The 20696-nt window shown below is 42.5% G+C and overlaps 1 protein-coding gene across 1 annotated transcript; it reads left to right on the top strand.

Annotated features, from left to right (window-relative positions):
- Window positions 1–2724: 2724 nt before the first annotated feature.
- On the top strand, window positions 2725–18918 carry prxl2b (peroxiredoxin like 2B). Its single transcript, XM_080727916.1, has 7 exons — window positions 2725–2888; window positions 4372–4576; window positions 6064–6115; window positions 6570–6633; window positions 6867–6942; window positions 7388–7506; window positions 18646–18918. The coding sequence occupies exons 1-7, from the start codon at window positions 2826–2828 to the stop codon at window positions 18670–18672; spliced, it is 606 nt and encodes a 201-aa protein (XP_080584042.1). The 5' UTR covers window positions 2725–2825; the 3' UTR covers window positions 18673–18918.
- Window positions 18919–20696: the final 1778 nt, after the last annotated feature.

Genomic DNA, 20696 nt, shown 5'->3' with positions numbered 1-20696 from the left:
AGCCTAACTACAGTGAATTAGACATGCATGGGCTGTGCTGCTAAAAGGCTGATTAAGACATTATCATATTCAACATCATTGCACGGCTCGAGGCAATGCTAACTATTTTTGCTGACATAAACATTACCGTCCATAACATAGCAAAGCCACTGAGGACACTGCAGTCTCTATCAGGCAGCAGAATTGGCAGCACTCCTCGTGGGCACGAAGCACTGCAACCTAATGCGCATGTTGATAGTGAACAGTGGTGTAAAGTAACCAAGTACTTTTACTTAAGTACTGTACTTAAGTACAATTTTCGGGTATTTGTACTTTACTTGAGTATTTCCAATTTCCAATATACTTTTACTTCTACTCCACTACATCTCGGATCCAAATATTGTATTTCTACTCCACTACAAAATATTTGACAGCTTTAGTTACTTTGTAGATTTTGATCATTATCACAAAATATACATGACCACTTCGGCCATTTGAGAATAGCTGATCTACAAGCTTACATACAGTGAGTTGCAAAGCGATGCCATTGTTGTGAGCTTGCAGATCTGCTAGGCCTATGTTCAAAAGATTTGAAAACTTGAATATAGGAAATTCTGCCAAATGAATACTTTTACCTTTGGTACTTTAAGTACTTTTGATGCCAATACTTTTGTGCTTTTACTCAAGTAATTTTTTAATTCTGGACTTTTACTTGCAAAGGAGTATTTCTATATTGCAGTATTGATAGTGTACTTTTACTTGAGTAAAAAAAGTGAGTACATATTTCCACCACTGATAGTGGAGAGCGGTGCGCAAAGCCCATGTGCTCGGCGTGGCAGAGGCTCAATACAGCGGTATGCGGCACCACCGTCAGCACCACATCTCTAGACAGTTTCCATTTTAATTTTTCATGGAGGAAGAACAGAATCGGAAACAAAGGAACCGCTGGGGGATGTGGTCATGGTTCTCACAACATATTACAATGATAGAAATGTGAAATTATGGCACAATTTAAAATTGAAACGTTTAAGTATAGGCTTATAATGATAAGAAAGCTCGGCTGTTATGTAGCCAGTAGGAGGATTTGTTGGTTTACACTTTTCTATAATGATCCTCGATATCTTGCTCGAATTGACTTGACATCTGGCGGTCAAGGTGAAGATCATAGCCTACAATCGAAATGAAGTTATTTCCCTAGTAGATGAGGAAAGGACGTGCAAATTGAAACGCGTAAAGATAATTACCTTATCGGGGTGGCTGGTCATTTATTGCGGCATACAGTGTAGCCCTAGTTGTAGGCTATGGTGAACAGATCAACCACATTTAATAATGCTTTATAAAAATGTCAGATGATGAATAACAGGAGTCATGCTTTTTATTTTCCTTTGATGCAGTCATCTTTCTCCTACAGCCCCGTCTTCCCCCTCTTCTTTTCTCCCCCTTCGCCTGGTCCTCCCGGTCTCTCCCGTGACGTCACGCCCCCACCCGTGCGTGGCCGAGACCTGCAGCATCAGCACCATGGACAGCAGGTCTCATCATCATGTAGTACACAATTTACACCACTGTTCTCAAACACTTTCGAGTCCAGTGGACCCCCAAAATTGATGCATAAGCTATTTCAGTGGTTCTCAAACTTTTTCATGTCAAGGACCCCCAAATGGCTACTTAGGCTATTTTCCCGCCGACCCCCATTTGAAAAGATATTATGCTTGGGACCCCCGTAAGAGAAGATTTTTTACGGCTATAGCAGTGATTCTTAACCATTTTAATTTCAAGGACACCCAGTTTGACATGCATCTGGCTACGGACCCCCATTTAATGGCATTTCTATCTCTGGAACCCCATTTTATTTATATTGTAAAATCAATGTTAATTTAACTCTGAAAGTGTACATAACATGGAGCTGAATGAGTTACAGACCCATAAGGGTCCATTTGGTTCCTAACTATCATTTAGCTGGGGATCCCCTGGAACTCCCTCAAGGACCCCTGGGGGTCCCGGGCTTCACTTTGAGAACCAATGAGCTATTTGGCTGCGCTAGTTAATGTTAACCTACCGGCTGCTACATTAAAGATGAAGCTAATTTTGAATGACTGGATAACTTAAATAACCTATACAAAATGTTATCTTAATTTATTAGTTCATACAAAGTTACTAGTAACTAAAGCTGTCAAATGAATTAGTGGAGCAAAAGAAGTAGCCTACAAAATGTATTTCTGAAATGTGGTATTGGCCTAGGCTCAGGCCTACAAGTTGGCTCAAAATTGCATACATTTTATTGTATGTACTTTAGTTACAACCCACCTGGCCAACACTACTGGTACAGTTGGACAATAAACATCTTCACCTTTGAGCCCACCATCTCTGGCAGTTTGTGAACCCAGCACAGACAGTCAGGTCTGTTCAGATTTGGAGACTAATGTTAATTTATTTTAAACCGAGCATTGGCTTACAGACTATGGAAGCGGTACAGACAGTAGTGGTGGTGGTGGTGGTAGTAGTAGACTGTCAGTCAGTCAGTAGTACAGTATACACAATGTTTGTTTGTTTACAAGGGAATCAAGGAAGGAACATTTGTGACAACCGGTAGACTTTGCACGTGTTCGTAAACCCCGCCTCCAGTCAGTAAAGGTCCTGTGATTGGAGGGGCTTGGAACACCAGCCGAGATCTGACTGGACGTCAGTGTGGAGGGGGCGTGTCAAGGTGTTGTCTGTTGTGTCGTGTGTGTGTTTAACAAGAGTTGCTCCCAGTCCCGACCTAACCTAAATAACATTCTAATATTTGGAATAATAACTTATTTGGAATATTTTTAGCTACATAATAACGTGTTACTCATTCGCTGAAGATGGCAACGTTCGACATGGCGAAAGTTGGAGCGAATGTATTGAAGAATGCAGCTACTGGAGAGGTAGGGAACAGAGATAACGTTCAGACAGGTTAAATTGATTGATTGATTGAAGACTTTATTAGAAGTTTGCATAGGAAAAGGTACAGTTTCATGACGGTACAGTTCACTGGTACAAGGTCTACTAAAAGGAGATCCATGAAAAGACTAAGCTTATTTCCACTGGAAACCATTGAAGTATCTCATATAACATTGAATGACAGACAAATAGAACACAGTACTATGCAGTAGATATGTAAAGAAAAAACAAAATAGAAGACAGTAAGTCAAAACAAACAGTATATACAAAGAAGGGGCAGGGGAGGGTAGGGTTGGGCTAGATTCTTTTTTACCAGTTGCGAACGGCTGCTGCCTGTAAGTGGTTTTTCAGGGCAATTTTAAAGGATGCTAGTGATCCACACTCCTTTGTGGCCTTCGGTAAGGCTTTCCACATTTTGGTGGTATAGCAGAAAAAAGAGTTTGACCCTTTGTTGGTTTTGACTCTGGGTTGAAAGTGATCTGTGGCGCTGCCTCTGGTGTTGTAATTATGGACATCCTTAATGTTTATAAAGTATTTTGACAGGTAGGCCTACTTGGGTATCATAGTGGTGTAGTGTATCTTGTACACCAGGCCCATTGCAAGTTGCTGTACTCTGTCAACTACTCTGAGCCACCCCACTCTTAACTGGTGAGTAGCGGTGAGGTGAGTCTGATAAAAAAGTCTGATAAAAACCTTTGTCATCTCTGTCGATGTCATTTCAGTTTGATCATGCTATAGCTGAAATGAAAACTTGCCTGGTATGATAAATGCACCATACTGAGGTTGTTAATATAGCCATTCCCAGTTCCACCGAGAAACAGGAAGTCATGCTCCAATCTTATCTAACAGTGTGTTATATTGGTTGCAGTTGAACGTGCCCGCCGCTGGGTGGCGCAATTATCATAATGACATTACATTCTGCAGGGTATATAGAAACTACAGTAATAATGTTATACATCCTATGATGGTGTAGGCATGGTTTGTGATATAGCTCTATGAGTTTAGGTGGCTTTTTTTTTCAATTTTGTTCTTTTTGCTTCAGATATCTGAACCCTCTTTCCCTGATTACTAAATCCAAGGACTACACCCTTTTGCATTTTCCTGAGCAGATTTAATCTAAACATTCCAGTTAAGTCCAGTGGTGTGAACTCCAAATAAGTATTGCTTGCTTTTCAAAAGTCTGTTTTTGATTGAGTTTGGTTTAACGATCAGCATGTCCATGTAAAGTTTGTCAAATGTTTTGTCATCACAGGTGACAACTGAACAGTAAAATAAACGAAATAAACACATGCCACACGTACCACATGTAGTAGCTCCGCATACCCCCTACTAGAGGTACATGTACCCACATTTGAGAAACACTGACGTAGACTACACCTATTTACTAAAGGCATCAGTGCATCTCAGACTCCACTGAGTGTGTTGATGCCTAATCTGATAAGTGTGTCAACTCCTTCCTGCGTCCAGATTGTAGAACTGCAGTCTCTATGGCAGAACCAGACAGTGGTACTGTTCTTCCTGCGAAGGTTTGGCTGCCAAGTATGCCGATGGACGGCGTCAGAAATCAGCAAACTAGAGCCAGACCTTAAGGCCAACGGTGTCGGGCTGGTGGGCATCGGACCAGAGGAGACTGGCCTCAAAGACTTCAGCGAGGGAGGGTTCTTTAAAGGAGGTAAGCAGCAATATTGTAATGGTAAACAAACAAGTGTCACATAAAACTCTAATGTGAAAATAATTAAATTACAATTTAGCAAATATGGTGAAATGTCACATATTTGTTTTTAACCATCAATGTAGGTAACCTGACTTTCGCCAGATAGTTGCAGCAGTGCGTAACGCTCTGCCTTACATCTGGGCTCTCTCAGGCAGACTCGATGTAAGGGGCGGGCCATTTTTTGAATTTCTGTAGCAGGTGATTGGATGTGGCCGTTTCTATCACAGTCTGGGAGTGCCAACTCCAACCACTCATATTGGCCTGTCTGCATGACGTTGCATCCAGAATCCGCCTCCTGGGTTTCCACGTGGTCTGCAATCAGACTCTATTGGCTCAGAGCCGCTCAGAGCCCGCCCATAGCTGCCGCTGATTGGTCCGGCCCGGGACTTTACGAGTGTTATCAACTCTGGCCGAGCAAGCCCAGATGGTAAAAGCAGAGCGTTATATACGCAATGCTGCCACCATCTGGTGAAAGTCAGGTTACAATGTAGGATGATATAGGATGATATAAACAGAATATGAAAAGCATAATTCCAAACTACTGATCTCCATATATGAGAATACAATTTGAAAGCATGTTTTTCAATTACTCCTTCAGCCAGCTTTAGCAATTCCACTCATACAAACATAAATGTCAGGAGTCAGGACTGAAACCCAGGTAGGACCCATGTGCAGAGCACGAATACAAGAAACAGGGATAACCCAAAAGCAAACTTTTACTTGGAAATGTATCTTAAAGTACACCTTTCTCAGGGAAACACAACACTCAAGGACAACTCACAACTTGGAAATAACTCTGTCTGTCTACCTGTGTCCCTTTTATGCCAATACTGTATAGGGAGATCTCTATACGTCTATCTATCTGTATCCCTTTCATGCCCATATATGGAGATCCCTGATGTCATCAGTATATGCCCATTATATTGGCATGGCGATATATGGGCATATCGGTTGGATCTGGAGAACCGTGTATCCGAACGAGTCGACGGCGGGCACCACACTCCATTGAGTCCTTGCCGATGTGTGCACATATATGAACATGACCATATATGGGCATAGCGGTCGGATCTGTGGTTCTGGACAACCGGGTCTCCATATATGCCTTTATATGGGCTTATTGGGTGCTACTGCTAACATGTTCAGACAATGGTGTATTGATATGCATATAGGCTCATCTCTTTGTTAAATCACCCTGCGGTGACAAAACGTTGTTAGGAATTTGGGGGTTATTTTGAATCGACACATGCCCCTGTGCGTGAGAGGCGGGACACTGGTCAGAAAAGATATGGGGTGGCGCGTACGCAATATAAATAATGTCTAGGATATATGTGGTAAGAGAGGTTTGGAACTGGACGTGTGTGTGCTGGTTTATGGACAATAACAGCCTAGTATTGCAGGATTATAAGCAGACAATATTAATTCATAGTCATCTTTTTCTTTTATAGCTCTTTACATTGATGAGAAAAAGAAAAGCTACAAGGATTTAGGCTTCAAGAGGTAAGCATGGCAGACCTGTGTGACTGTGTCCCCTGCATAATGTGCATATGACAATGTTTAGATTAGATGATGATACGTGCTACGCATGCTGAGTTTGAAATCGATCGGTCGGGCAGCACACCCACACACCCACACACCCACTCACTCACTCACCCACTCACTCACTCACTCACTCACTCACTCACTCACACACACACACACACACACACACACACACACACACACACACACACACACACACACACACACACACACACACACACTACAGAGTAATCAGGCTTCTTAAGTGTGCACTGACGTTGAATAAAATGTGTTCCTTTTTTCAAAGTTTGTTCATCAGTACTAGCAGAATTGTCAGAAATATTAGGTTTTCCATAGTGTATATTTTTTGTCTTTTGCAGAAACTACACTGCTTGGTTTTGTATAATTCATGAATAATAGTTGTCTCCCTCAGGTACACTGCCTTAAGTGTAGTCCCAGCTGGACTGGGGAAGAAAGTACGAGATGTTATTGCCAAAGTATGTATCTTCACAACTGTGCCATTTTTCATCATGTTGAAAACATTTTAGTTCTTTGTTCATCACATTGTAGACATGGTCAGAGAATTTGGCATTCTTTCTTGGTTTAGACCTTGTACTTTGCACGTCTATGCTTGTTAAGTCTGCTATTTTCGTCCAGTGACATAAATTAGGCCTGAATGCACAATTGATGAAGTAGATTAAAGTTTAAAACGCTGACTATGTTCTTTCAGGCCAATGCTGTAGGAATCCAGGGGAACTTCAGTGGAGATCTGCTACAAAGTGGAGGCATGCTCATTGTGGCCAAAGGTAGGTCCCAGGCGTAGTGTAGGAAGGTTGAAGTTCAACTGAGATATGCACCAGAGGAGGCATATTATCTGAATGGGACAGTGGTATCTTATTGGTGTTATGACCCATGGGATTTAACATAAACAACAATGGAAGATTACACTAATGTTAGCAGAATACAAGCAAGGGAACCTAATCCAAGTAACACAAAACTATAAATCTAATCTAAACACAACCAAACATATTAATACAAATTCAAGGGCAACATATTACTACAACTATAAAGAATCAAAGGCTTGATTTTGATTAGCAATTGTAGCTTCTCCACTAGAGGGCACTGCAGTATTACATTATATACCTGTATTTCAAAGTGCCAGTTCAAAGTATTATTTCTTGTAACATCTCAGAGTTACCACCAAATTACCTTAAAGTAATGGAGTTTTTAATATTTCTTTGCACGTTGAAGGTGGGGAGAAGGTCTTGCTGCATTTTGTACAGGATTCACCAGGTGACTATGTGCCTTTAGAAGATATTGGCAAGGCTCTTGGTGTCTCATCCAACGCACAAGCAGGGAAGATGCCAGTGGTAAGTCACTTTATAAAGTCCCCACAGTCAAATTTCATTACTTGTATGAGAAATGCCATAGACCGGTTAACATACTAATAAAGTCTGCAGTTTATCTCATGCATAAGTGCCTGTTGCACCAGTTGTTACTTTTCACAAAATTCATATTCATGTCTTTATTATCATTCTTTAATTTATCTTTCTTGTTGAATGTAATTGAGACCAAGCTTACTATACTGAGGGATTTTATAGGGTAATGGCAATTCATGGTATCTTCCATGATCCTTGTCATCTGCAAAAGCACAGAGTGAAACCTTGGCTTCTGGGTATGACATCTGCTCTTGACCTGCAGCTCAAAGATAAGAGTTGTCAAGAGCCAAATGTGTTCATATAAGCCGTGTGGTACAGGAAATGTGAACATTTATCTATTTTCAACCTGGTGTTGCTATTTTGGGCATGACATTATTATAGGGGGATTAAAAAGAATTTGCATACCTACAATCTCACAACGTGTTGCGTTCTGAGCATTTAGATGGGCGTAGGTATAAAATAGGGCATAGCATGCATCAGAGCAGCTCCGTTATTGACAGTTTCACATTTTATTATCCCAAGAACGTTTTCATTTTAGTGTCATATGCACCACATTCCTTTAAACGTCAAATGATTGGCACGTCCGGTTTTGCCAATGTCTTGTACAAAACAAGAAAAAACAAAACACCAACAACAACAAAATGTCATTAAAAGCTTCCCATATAAACCTGATTACTTACCACTGTTATGGAATCTAGAAGAATATAGTTATAGATAAGCTTCAAGTTTGCATACTCTCACATTATCAAATATTTTGAGAATGAGACTCCAATAATGTTCATGTAAGAATGTAGTATCTTACAGAGGAATTAGATGTAATATGTAATTATTCACTAATAAAACCAAAAGGCTGTTTTGTTTAAATGTGTGAAACATTAAGATGAATGATAATGTGAACGTAAGAGGTGAAATGTGGAAATCAAAATTAGATCGCAATGTGCTGTACATTACATTTCCCTGGATTCGTTAAAACAAACCAAATAGCAACATTTTGAAGCTAATTGCTGAAAGCCCAGTCCAGAGTTATAATGTCATAACAATCAGCGGGTCGCATTGTGACGAGACGCACTTCAGCTTTTGGATCGTCTAATTGCTGTGCAGGACACTATCATATGCTAAAGTATAACTCAGGCTTAACGGTGACCCTGTATGTGGGCATCCAGACCTTTGGCAGAACCTTTGGACCTTGTGCGTTCCCCAAACCGTGACAGGTCTGAAGATAAACAGATGTCCCACCATCTAGCCCCTATGGTTTGTCTCTCGCAAACCATAGGGGCTAGAGTTTCAAGACTTGGAGAGGAGGTTCATAATGATTTCAAGGATTAAATAAAAAAAAATTGTGTCATTTGGCCGCATGGTGGCGCTATAACACCCCACTTTACGTTTTGGCCTGTAACTCTTGAACCGTAGGTCGGAAAATTAAAAATATTTTTTCCCTGGATTCCTTGGGTCATGACGCATCTCCCCATATAGGCCACGCCCATTTGCGCCATGATAGATTTTCCGCCATCTTGAATTTTCTCCAAAACACACTTTTTGCTCCTTTTCCTACATATTTTCTTCAAATGTCACAAAAATCGGTACACATGATCCACACACACACACACACACACACACACACACACACACACACACACACACACACACACACACACACACACAGCTCCACTTCACACGGGTGTGATTTTTTTATTTCAACTTTGTGTCCCTATTTTGGGTCAAAATAGGCAATTGTATAATTAAAGTTAAATGTTATTTTAACTCTTTGAGTGCCTATCCCGAACTAGTTCGGGATATTCGGGATCAAAAACAATTTTTTATTTGCTATTTTACTTACCCCGAGCTGCTTGGAGCAACGTGGGTGGTCCCGGCTCGCCCAGCGCTCACCAACGAGAGACGCTAGATGCTCCGACGATTTATTCCATTAAAAATGGTTTAAAATAAAGTTTAGACCCCCCCCAATGTTCACCCAATGTTCATTGTAGGCGGCGCGACGTATTCCAGGGTGCCTATCCCGAACTAGTCCGGGATATTTAATGAAATGGAATAAAATGATAAGAGGCCTTCTGAAGCCTGGCCTGATTTTTCTAGCTACTAGCCGAAAGCTAGCAACGTCCCGGCCGGACGTTATTTGCGAACGAAATCGCCAATCGCCGCCTAATCCAATGAAAGACCACATCTTTGAAGGCTTATATCTCTGGATTGTGGCTTTAGGGAAGCGGCGCAAGGTTTATTTACGGCGAAATCGCCCAAAAATGATCTTTTAGATGACAAAATGGGAATAGCCATTCTGTTAGCATTATCATCCGGGAACTTTCCATGACGTGCATGAACGTGAGCACGTGAGGTCCTGGAAGGTGAGGTCCTGGAAGCTAAAGCGCTCGCCTATGAGAGATACCCTGGCATTCTATGGCCCCTAGAGGGCGCTGGCACCAAATGAGTTAATAAATTATATTGAATGCTAATATACTTTATTTATGTATCAAAAAGGCATTTTTTTTGTTATTTTTTTTGTTTGCTTTAAGTGTTCTCAAACCTAAGATTTTCAAATACATTTCAATAGTTTGCAAATCTTTACAAAATATCGGTCAAACCATCTGTGATCTGTGATCTAGGACTCTAAAATCGGGGTTGGCATTGGGCCCCAAATATCTGGCAAGGGTCGGCCTCTAACTGTAACATCCCTGACTGTGTTCTGGCTGGGGAACTGTGATGCATGGATGTGGTTAAAGCAGGCACCCACCTGCAAAAGCCACTGTGAATCGTCACCTTTCGTCACTTTTAGTTGCAGAGCTATACAATGGTGTGACATTTGAAATTAGATAGCCCCCTCTGTCTCTGGTTATAGGAGACAGTGATGAAATGCGTGCAGTCTTGAGTCTCCCAGGGTGGAATATATTTCAATGCTGTCCTCCTATAAATGCATGGTAAAATAACTCTAGCCTTCCACTGTTTACTGCTATTTGACCCCTATAAAACATGATAAAGAATGGTCCGGGTCAAGGCGGCCCGTTGTGTTTCTGACTGCAAGATTCACTGTATTTTTAAGCAAAACTGGCGGCTCTTCCACTGCCAGTTGGCTTTAAATATTCCCTGAAGCTTTTCTTTTGACTGCAGAGAAGAAATACGTAAGTCTTAAAGGGGCCCCACCATGAATTTCACATTTTTCTGTTTTCTGTTTTTTGGTCTTCCCAGTGTCTCTTCCAGCCCCCAAAAAACCCATTCATTATTTCTAAGCCTTGCTTTCATTTCAGTGATTTTTTTAATGGGCTTGTGTAGCAAGTAGCAACTCATAATGAAATAACGGCTCATAATGTAATAAGGGCTTATAATGTAATATTAAAAAAATAAATCATAATGTAATAATCAGCTCATAATGTAATAAAAAAACAAGCGCGTACAGCGTGTTTGACCGGTACTCTTTTGAAATCGGCCCCATGCTATGTCACAGGGGGCTCATTTCCTATTGGCCCCCCTTGAGAAGGGGGCGGTACTTTTTGGGAGGCTATATTCTATTAGATTAGATTACGGTTGGTTGACTCTACTTGGTTCTCAACGTGGTTCTCTAATATTTTCTGTAGCGTTCCAATTTTAGCCCAACGACAGCACCCCGTTTGGCATTTTGGTATTGCATCTGAAACGGCTTGGAATTAGAGACAGACAGAACATGAAATTTCAATACCAGAGTGGTTGTTTAGGCTAAAACCTGTATAAAACCGTATTATCGACCAATATTTATATAAAATATATATTTTGAAAAGCATGGGGGGGGGGGGGCCTTTAAGTCTCATGAGGCCACATGCTTTACTGCAATTCTATGTGAGCTCTTGAAGCTGAACACAGGCGTGAGGAGTTTGGAGGCACCATAGTAGTGGGAGCTGTTTCATTCAAGACACTTTATTTACAAGGCCCCTACTGATACGCATATCAGTCTCATGTCATGTGACGTACGAGAGAAGATAAAAGTGAAATGAAAACGCCTTTGAAAGACCCCTCATGTTCAGTCACAACATTTTCAAGACATAAACAAAACTATAATTTTACATGATGCCTGAACATCGATTTTAGCTTTTTTGCCATTCTTCTCTGAGCCAGAACTGTGTGATTGCGCAATGTGAAGCAGACTACATGCTCCAAGGTGTACACAAAACTAAATAGGATAGCCTGCATGAAGCTGAACACAGCTTCAGGAACAAAGGGAAGGATATTTTTCACTTTTCTGATATTTCTCGTGTATTACACCGACTCGTGCCTCAGCTCACCATGGCATGCAGAGAAAATGGATACAGTGGATTATGTGCAGAACAGAGAGGAATCTCACTGTGATTTTTACCTCCACGATGGATCGGAACTGAAACACCTCTACAAACTGGCTATCCTAGGCTCGCTGATAACACCAAAAAACAGACCCCCGGTTGGTAGAATGGACAGACGGTCCTTTATTTACTTTTTTCTACTACTCTCGGGTGATATTCACGTTCACCCAGGCCCAGCGATCACTCGACAAACAACCGCTCGTCTGGCGAGAGAACAGATGTTTTCCCTGACCAAGAGTGAATCCGTAGCTGAGACAGAAGACCTCCCGGCCGCTACGAGGTCAGCTGGTGAGTCCTATGCTAAAAACAATGGCTCTCCAGCCGGCTCTCTGCAATACGATCGCCCAGCGGTTGCCGTGGCTACATACGACGACGCGAGAGAGGATCCCTGCATGAACCCTGCACGCATCGGCGAGGTTTCGGTCGTTGAGCCGCCTGACAACAGCAGCGCCGAGGCGCCTGGCGGCAAACCCCCGGTTCCCGACGGTGTCCAAGTCACAGACGACCCCCCGCCGACTTCCCCACTAAACACCCAGGGACCACCCGACCCACGGAGCGACTCGGACGACGGCATGTCCAACCCCGCACCACCAGACATCGAGGCTGCTGGTGCCCAGTTCGCGGAGATTACCATCGAGCAGGATGCCCCCCCGCTGGCCCCGTCACCCCCCAGGGATCATAACCAGTCGTGGCTGTTGACACGTCTCGGCTTTGATACAATCTGCGCCGACACCTCCCCCCCTCGTGCCGTGGAGAGAAGCTGGATATCCTGGTGTCTAGGTTCACAGACAACAAAGGGACATGACCTCCCCCCCCTACCCCCACCCCCACTACCACTACAGACGGATGTGGACTCACACACAGCAGAAACCCCCAGCCCTGATAATGGCTATTTGATCACCTCAAATATGAAAGAAACATTTGTAAAAAGAGGACTGAAAATGATCCATCTCAACGTCAACAGTTTGGAACCCAAACTGGAACAAATCAAAGCTATGTTTTTTGATGGTAAGGTCCAAATTTTAACCTTCTCAGAAACTAAACTCGATGACTCATTCTCAGATGCTAGAATTGAAATAGCCAATTACACTGTCATTAGGAATGATAGGAACAGGAAAGGAGGTGGTGTTTGCATGTATATTCACAATGATTTAAATTTTATCATTCGCCCAGACCTACACCACAGCTCTCTTGAAACTGTATGGGTCGAGATAATTTTTGAACATGCTAAAAATATACTAATATGTGCTGTCTATAGACCCCCTGACCAGAATGATTTCTTTGAGCTGTTTGATGAGAGCTTAGCTAAGGTGGACGGTATTGAGTACTACGCTCTGGGCGACTTTAATTGTGACGCTTTACGTAAAGAAGCACCCCTGTTCAAGTCCTTTAATGGGTTATGTAATCAATATGGCCTCACTCAGCTTGTTACTAGTGATCATTACATGATCTACTGTACGCGTAAAATACACAAACCCAAGGCTAGTGGCCACAAAACAGTTGTAGCTAGAAGCCTCAAAAACTACTCCAGTGAGGCTTTAAATAACACTCTAGCGAATACAGACTTTTCCTCTGAACTGCAGTGTACAAATGTCGAAGGAGCATGGTGTGGTTTTAAAACCAAATTGACCGATGCTCTAGACATCGTGGCCCCCTTGAATACCACCAGGGTTAAAGCCCGCCAAGAGCCATGGTATAACTCAGATATTGCTGAATCAGCTAAACTCAGAGACAAAAAGTACGATGAAAAACGTAAGTGCTGCAAAAAACTTAAAAAAAAATTCAACCCTGACCTCAATATCCAAATCAAGCATCTTACTGCTCAGTGCAAGAAGCTTAGAAACCAGACAACTGCCTATATTAGAGCCGCCCAAAAAAACTACATTGATGAAAAAATCGACGAATTCAAAAACAAACCACGAGACCTATGGAAGTTGCTTAACAACACATTAGGCTTAAAACCTAAAACCATAGGCCACAGCATAAACATCAAAACGGACACCGCTCTCATTTCTGACAAATGTGAAGTGGCTACCCATCTTAACGAAACCTTTACCACCGTGGCCCGTTCGCTGGTTGAAAAACTGGTCGCCCCATCTGGGCGGTATGGTGTAAAATTTGTTAAGAAATTCTACAATAAACTGGGCGTCAGAAAAGACAGTTTTAAACTTGCCACAGTGACAACTGATGAAGTGTTTAAAAAACTGAGTGCCCTACCTCAACACAAGGCCACTGGCCTTGATAAAATTCCAGCTAGATTTCTCAGAGATTCAGCCGCCACCATTGCTCCAATAATTACCCACATAATTAACCTTTCCATCGAACAGGGTCATGTCCCACAGATTCAGATTCAGATTCAGATTCAGATTCCTTTATTTACCATTGTGTATCACACATAGGAATTTGCTTTGGTAACATACCAGTGTGCATTCAATATTTTTTTCACAGATAACATGAAAAACAACAAACACAAAACAACACCGTGCAGAAATAAATAATAAATAATATAAATAAAGTGCAGTAGTGTTCAATAGTGCAACATATTGCTGATGTCCCTAAGGGGCAAGGGAAAAAGGGAAACCAGCGTCATCCAGCAGCCTGGCAGCTGAGGGGAAAAAACTGTTTTTGTGGCGCTCTGTCTTGGCCCCTAGGTGCCGCATCCTTCTCCCAGAGGGGAGCAGGGTGAGGAGGCCGTGACCAGGGTGGGAGGGGTCGGCCATGATCTTTCTTGCCCTCCTCAGCGCCCTGGAGTCGTGCAGGGACTTGAGGGAGGGCAGGGGACGGCCAATCACCCTCTCTGCAGAGCGTATCACCCGCTGCAGCTTGACCAGGTCTTTTGCGCATGCAGCGGGGAACCAAGTGATGATAGAGTGAGTGAGGATGGACTCTATGATGGCCGTGTAGAACTGCGTCATCATGGCCCTCGACAGTCTGTATTTACGCAGCTGCCGAAGAAAGTACATCCTTTGCTGGGCCTTTCTCAGGAGGGCAGTGATATTGAGTTCCCACTTCAGGTCCCTGGAGATGATCATCCCCAGGAACTTGCAGGACTCAACATAGTCCACCTGAGTGCCACCCAGCATGATGGGAAGGGGCGGGGCTGGGTCCTTCCGGAAGTCCACCACCATCTCCACTGTCTTAAGGGCATTTAGCTCCAGGTTGTTAATTTCACACCAGCTTCGCAGCCGCTCGATCTCCCCCCTGTAGGCCGACTCGTCCCCCTTGGAGATGAGGCCCACCAAGGTGGTGTCGTCAGCAAACTTGAGGAGCTTGACCGACGGGTGGAGGGAAACACAGCTGTTGGTGTACAGGGAAAACAGTAGTGGGGACAGGACACAGCCCTGCGGGGAACCGGTGCTGGTGGACCTGGAGCTGGAAATGTTCTTCCCCAGCTTCACCCGCTGCGACCTGTTGGTTAAAAAGTCCGTAATCCACTTGCGAGTGGAGGCAGGCACTTGCAGCAGGGACAGCTGGTGCTCCAGGATGCATGGTAGGATGGTGTTGAAGGCCGAACTGAAGTCGACGAACAGGATCCTGGCATAGCTGCCGGTAGTGTCCAGATGTTTTAGAGTGTGGTACAGAGCCATGTTCACGGCGTCCTCCGTGGATCTATTCGCTCTGTACGCGAACTGCAGCGGGTCCAGCACAGGATCAGTAATGCCCTTCAGATGGGCCAGGACAAGGCGCTCCAGGACCTTCATGACCACAGAGGTCAGGGCGACGGGTCTATAGTCATTTAGGCCTGTGACCTTGGCCTTCTTGGGGACGGGAATGATGGTCGAGGCCTTGAAGCATGCTGGTACCTGACCGAGCTCCAGCGAGGTGTTAAAGATGTTGGTGAACACCGGGGCGAGCTGGTCAGCACAGTGCTTCAGGACGGAGGGGGAGACAGAATCCGGGCCGGACGCCTTCCGGGGGTTCTGGCTCCTGAACAGCAGCTTAACCTCTCTCTCTGTGACAGTGAGAGGTGGTGGGGTTGGGGGGGAGAAGAGTGGTTGTGTCCGGGGGGGGTGGAGGGGGAGGGCAGGGGGGAAACTCTCCCTCTCAAAGCGGCAGTAAAACTCATTGAGCTCGTTGGCGAGAGGGAGGTTGTCAGACGCCTGTGGGGACCTGGACTTATAGTTGGTGATGGTTTTAAGTCCTTTCCAGAGGACAGGACTTCAAACTAGCAAAAGTAACCCCCCTGCATAAAAAAGGTAGCAAACTAGACCCTGGAAACTACCGTCCCGTTTCCATTCTTAGCTCCATATCCAAAGTCATGGAGAAAATAGTCTACGAACAGATAGCAAGATATCTCGATGAGAATAATCTGATTTACGAGTTCCAATCTGGATTCAGAAAATCTCATTCCACTGACACATGCCTTCTCTATTTGACTGACCAAATCAAACGCGAAGCGGATGACGGCAAATATAGCGGCATGGTCATGATGGACCTCCAGAAGGCATTTGACACCGTAAATCATTCTATTCTGATTGAGAAACTAAAAGCCATCGGTCTTGACAGCGCAGCAGTGAGGTGGATGCAGTCTTACCTGGTGGGGAGGGAACAGGTGGTGGAGATTAACGGTACCCTGTCCCCCCCCCTCCCGGTAAACTGTGGTGTTCCTCAAGGTAGCATACTGGGACCTCTGTTGTTCCTAATATACGTGAACGACATGGCATCTGCTTGTGACTGCAACCTGTTCCTGTTCGCGGATGACTCGGCTCTCCTAGTCTCGGGCAAGGACCACTTGCAGGTTGAGAAGACACTTAACTCTGAACTAAGTAAGATCTGCACATGGCTTAACGACAACAAATTATCAATTCACCTGGGTAAAACAGAGTCCATCCTCTTTGGATCAAATCATAACCTCAAAAAAGTTGATAACTTCACAATCAAAGTGGGGGACAAGGTCATAACACGAAAAAACGAAATCTCTTACTTAGGATGTATCCTTGAAGCTAATCTTTCCAGTGAAAAGATGACTTCTAAAGTAATAAATAAAATCAACCAACGAACTCGTTTCCTACAGAGGATCGCCCCGATGGTCAATTCCAACACACTGAAGACCATAGCTGGTGCAATAATCCAGCCCCTCTTTGACTACGGAGTCCACGTATGGTATTGTGACGCCCCACAAGCCCTGAAAACTAAACTTCAAACAGCCCAAAATAAACTAATTAGGGTCCTGCTTAGACTTCCCTATCAGACTCACCTCACCGCTACTCACCAGTTAAGAGTGGGGTGGCTCAGAGTAGTTGACAGAGTACAGCAACTTGCAATGGGCCTGGTGTACAAGATACACTACACCACTATGATACCCAAGTACCTGTCAAAATACTTTATAAACATTAAGGATGTCCATAATTACAACACCAGAGGCAGCGCCACAGATCACTTTCAACCCAGAGTCAAAACCAACAAAGGGTCAAACTCTTTTTTCTGCTATACCACCAAAATGTGGAAAGCCTTACCGAAGGCCACAAAGGAGTGTGGATCACTAGCATCCTTTAAAATTGCCCTGAAAAACCACTTACAGGCAGCAGCCGTTCGCAACTGGTAAAAAAGAATCTAGCCCAACCCTACCCTCCCCTGCCCCTTCTTTGTATATACTGTTTGTTTTGACTTACTGTCTTCTATTTTGTTTTTCTTTACATATCTACTGCATAGTACTGTGTTCTATTTGTCTGTCATTCAATGTTATATGAGATACTTCAATGGTTTCCAGTGGAAATAAGCTTAGTCTTTTCATGGATCTCCTTTTAGTAGACCTTGTACCAGTGAACTGTACCGTCATGAAACTGTACCTTTTCCTATGCAAACTTCTAATAAAGTCTTCAAAATGAGGAAGGATTATGTGCAGGAGGTAATTTGCATGCAGATACGAGGAGACTTAAATGTACTACATTTTATAAAAGTAAAATCCTCCTGGCACTGGCACTACCCCTGGGTTATTGTCTACACCTGTGTAATTGTTAACACACTAGCATGTTGTAGCCCTATCCTGTATTTGGCCAAAAATAACTGCCATTTTGACATTCTCTTCAACTCACTCTCCTACGCACAATCTGGCTAGTGTCCAATCCAGCATAGGAAAGTTCCTACTATACATCTAGGATTACCATATCAACCCGCAGGCTGAATCAAATAGATTGAAGTTGCCTTTGATATTTTTGTAAAATTCCAGACTCTGTAATTTAATGTACTGCTCTCTCTCTTTTCTGTTTATTTGTACATCTTGTCTCTTTATTGTGATTGCAGTCCATATGCTTTGAAGTTGCTTAAGCCAATATAGCCTTGACCTTGTCAAACTGCATCAGAAACAGTATCATTATCTGACATCAATGAATATACTCACTGTCTAGTACATTACATCACATTTGATTTCTTGATTGATTTGCCCACGAATAATTACTGTTTGTATTCACCGTGAGACAGTCATATATTCGCAGTCTCCTCCTTCAGCAAATCATTGCTGTCAAGTGGAAACCTCATACAGTATGTCCAAAACTGTAGCAAAATTTGCAGGCCTGCAAGCTCAAAACAGGTCACGATGCGATGCGTTTTGGACTTGTAGGTCAGCTATTTTTGCTATGTTTGTGTGACACTGTAGGATGACAAAGTGGGGCGTAAATTAATTTACAAAAAAAAAAGAATAAAGAAAACACATAAAAGGTTGAAATATGGAGATAAGGTTTCTCTTTGACAGAAACGAAATACATTATAGATTTGTAGGTCAAGCTCATTCAACCTTTTGTTCTGCCCCCTGCAGTGCAATGATGATGTTTGTACACTATGATCTATGCTCCATGGACACCTGCCAGCCTGGGAGGAGTGGGAATAGACAACTAGAACCTCATCAAACAAGTCAAAACTGTATGTTTGAGTTTGATAGGATTGTGTTGCACTACATTGATTAAATCAACCTAGAGTGTTCATTACGTTTTAATTACTTATAATTGCCTTTTGTGGAATATGCCTTTAGCCTTCATTGATTACAAAAAGGAATTTAAATATATGAATCTCTAATGTTGAGAATTGTTCATTTTTGCTCACATTCTTAGAAGTGCATTACTTGAATTACATAACATGTTAAACTGATTTGATGTTTTATCTATTTAAATTGTACATGTTTGTGAATGTGTAAATTATACAAATTCCTTTGTTACATAAACACTACCAAAGAAAAAACACAAAATGTCTCTGACAGTATGAAAAAGGAACACATCTCACAGTGGAAATGAGAGGCTGCCAAAACTGTAGTACAATTACAATATTGTATTTTAATTGTACAAGATTATAATGAAACATTCAAAAGATACATTTCAGATCATACAAGTAGAGTCACTCTAATGGCAATAATTACATATTTAAGTCACAAAAATAGCTGTCAGTCTAGATAATTACATAGCAGCATGAACATTGATATACCATCTTTTACGTTTACTGAATTTCTGCAAAGCAATGAGTTTATTTTATAAATATTCATGTAGATAAATAAAATGTCTCTGGTTTGGTGGGTGCTATGACAATATGGCAGTAACATGTTTACATATTATACAGTAACATATTGGTCATACAAGTATTTTCACTTGCTAATTTAAACTGACACAATTTCACCACAGAGATATAAAGCTAGAACAAAGGTAAGAAACATTTCTTACCTGATTTGTGTAATTTGTGTACTGAACATGTAGCATTTCTACAACATCACATCGTACTTTACGCACACGTTATACTATGCGTAATTTAGAACAGTTTCCTAATGTTTAGGGAAAACTAGACAAAATATTTAAGAATTGCCAAAATGTTGCTCTTAAAATATTGTATTGTAGCCTAACTATGTTGCATCCTAGTAGGGCTGGGCGATATGGACAAAATCAAACATCAAATCAAAGAGTATTGCGCACATCTGACCTGTTGAAGGCAGGTGTTGGCTCTGAAGAACACTGAGATCAAAGAAGTAAAAAGTAGACCCGCACACTGTAGCTCCCTTTGCCAATGTTTAATTTTTGCAGTTTCAGACAGTGACGTTTTGAGCCCATGCTCTTTAGGCTAAATGGACATGACATAGATGCATCTTATACACACAATCCTAGTCATGCGATTAACACATGCCAGGTGACACCGGTGTGTGGAGACCAGTCTACAAGATGAAAGCATAATACAATCAATGTTGCACGTATCTACAGTGGTGTAGATTGCGTGCAGTGCACTGCGTAGGTTGGCTCTGGCTGTGGTGCTGGAATGTGTTTGTGGGGACCCTGAGGTGGTCTCAGGCCCAGGGGCCTGCAGACTCAGGTTCCGGCCATCCGGCTTGATGTTTGTCACATGTGCAATGTTGATTGTTGTATTATGCTTCGATTGAATTTCATGTAGATTGCTCTCCACATGTGTTAATCAAATGACTAGGGTTGTGTGTACTACTTAAGATGGATTCTATGTCAAGTCCATTTAATCTGAAGAAGAGTATAGGCTCGGAATGACTCTCTGTAACTGCAAAATAAAAGATTGGCAAATGGAGCTACAGTGTGCGGATCTACTTTTTACAACTCAAATCAAATTTCACTTTATTTTCGACCAAATACCCCAATATTTTGGCGGTAATATCTTATGGTGATGATCACTTTAAAATCTTTAAATACTGCCAAAAACAACTGATCTACAAGCTCACAAACATGTGACATGTTGAAAGCTTATAGATCTGCCATTTTGCTATTTTCTGTCCATTTTGTATATAATAAAGCCTAAGTGATTAAACCAGGACATTCTTGCCATATCACGATATGATATCCAAAATCCTTGATGGTATCTAGTCTCATA

This window comes from Nannobrachium achirus, assembly GCF_963921795.1.
Source record: "Nannobrachium achirus genome assembly, chromosome: 6".
Lineage (NCBI taxonomy): Eukaryota > Metazoa > Chordata > Actinopteri > Myctophiformes > Myctophidae > Nannobrachium > Nannobrachium achirus.
The sequence above is the reverse complement of the archived record's forward strand: the minus strand, read 5'-3'. Positions and strand labels throughout refer to the sequence as shown.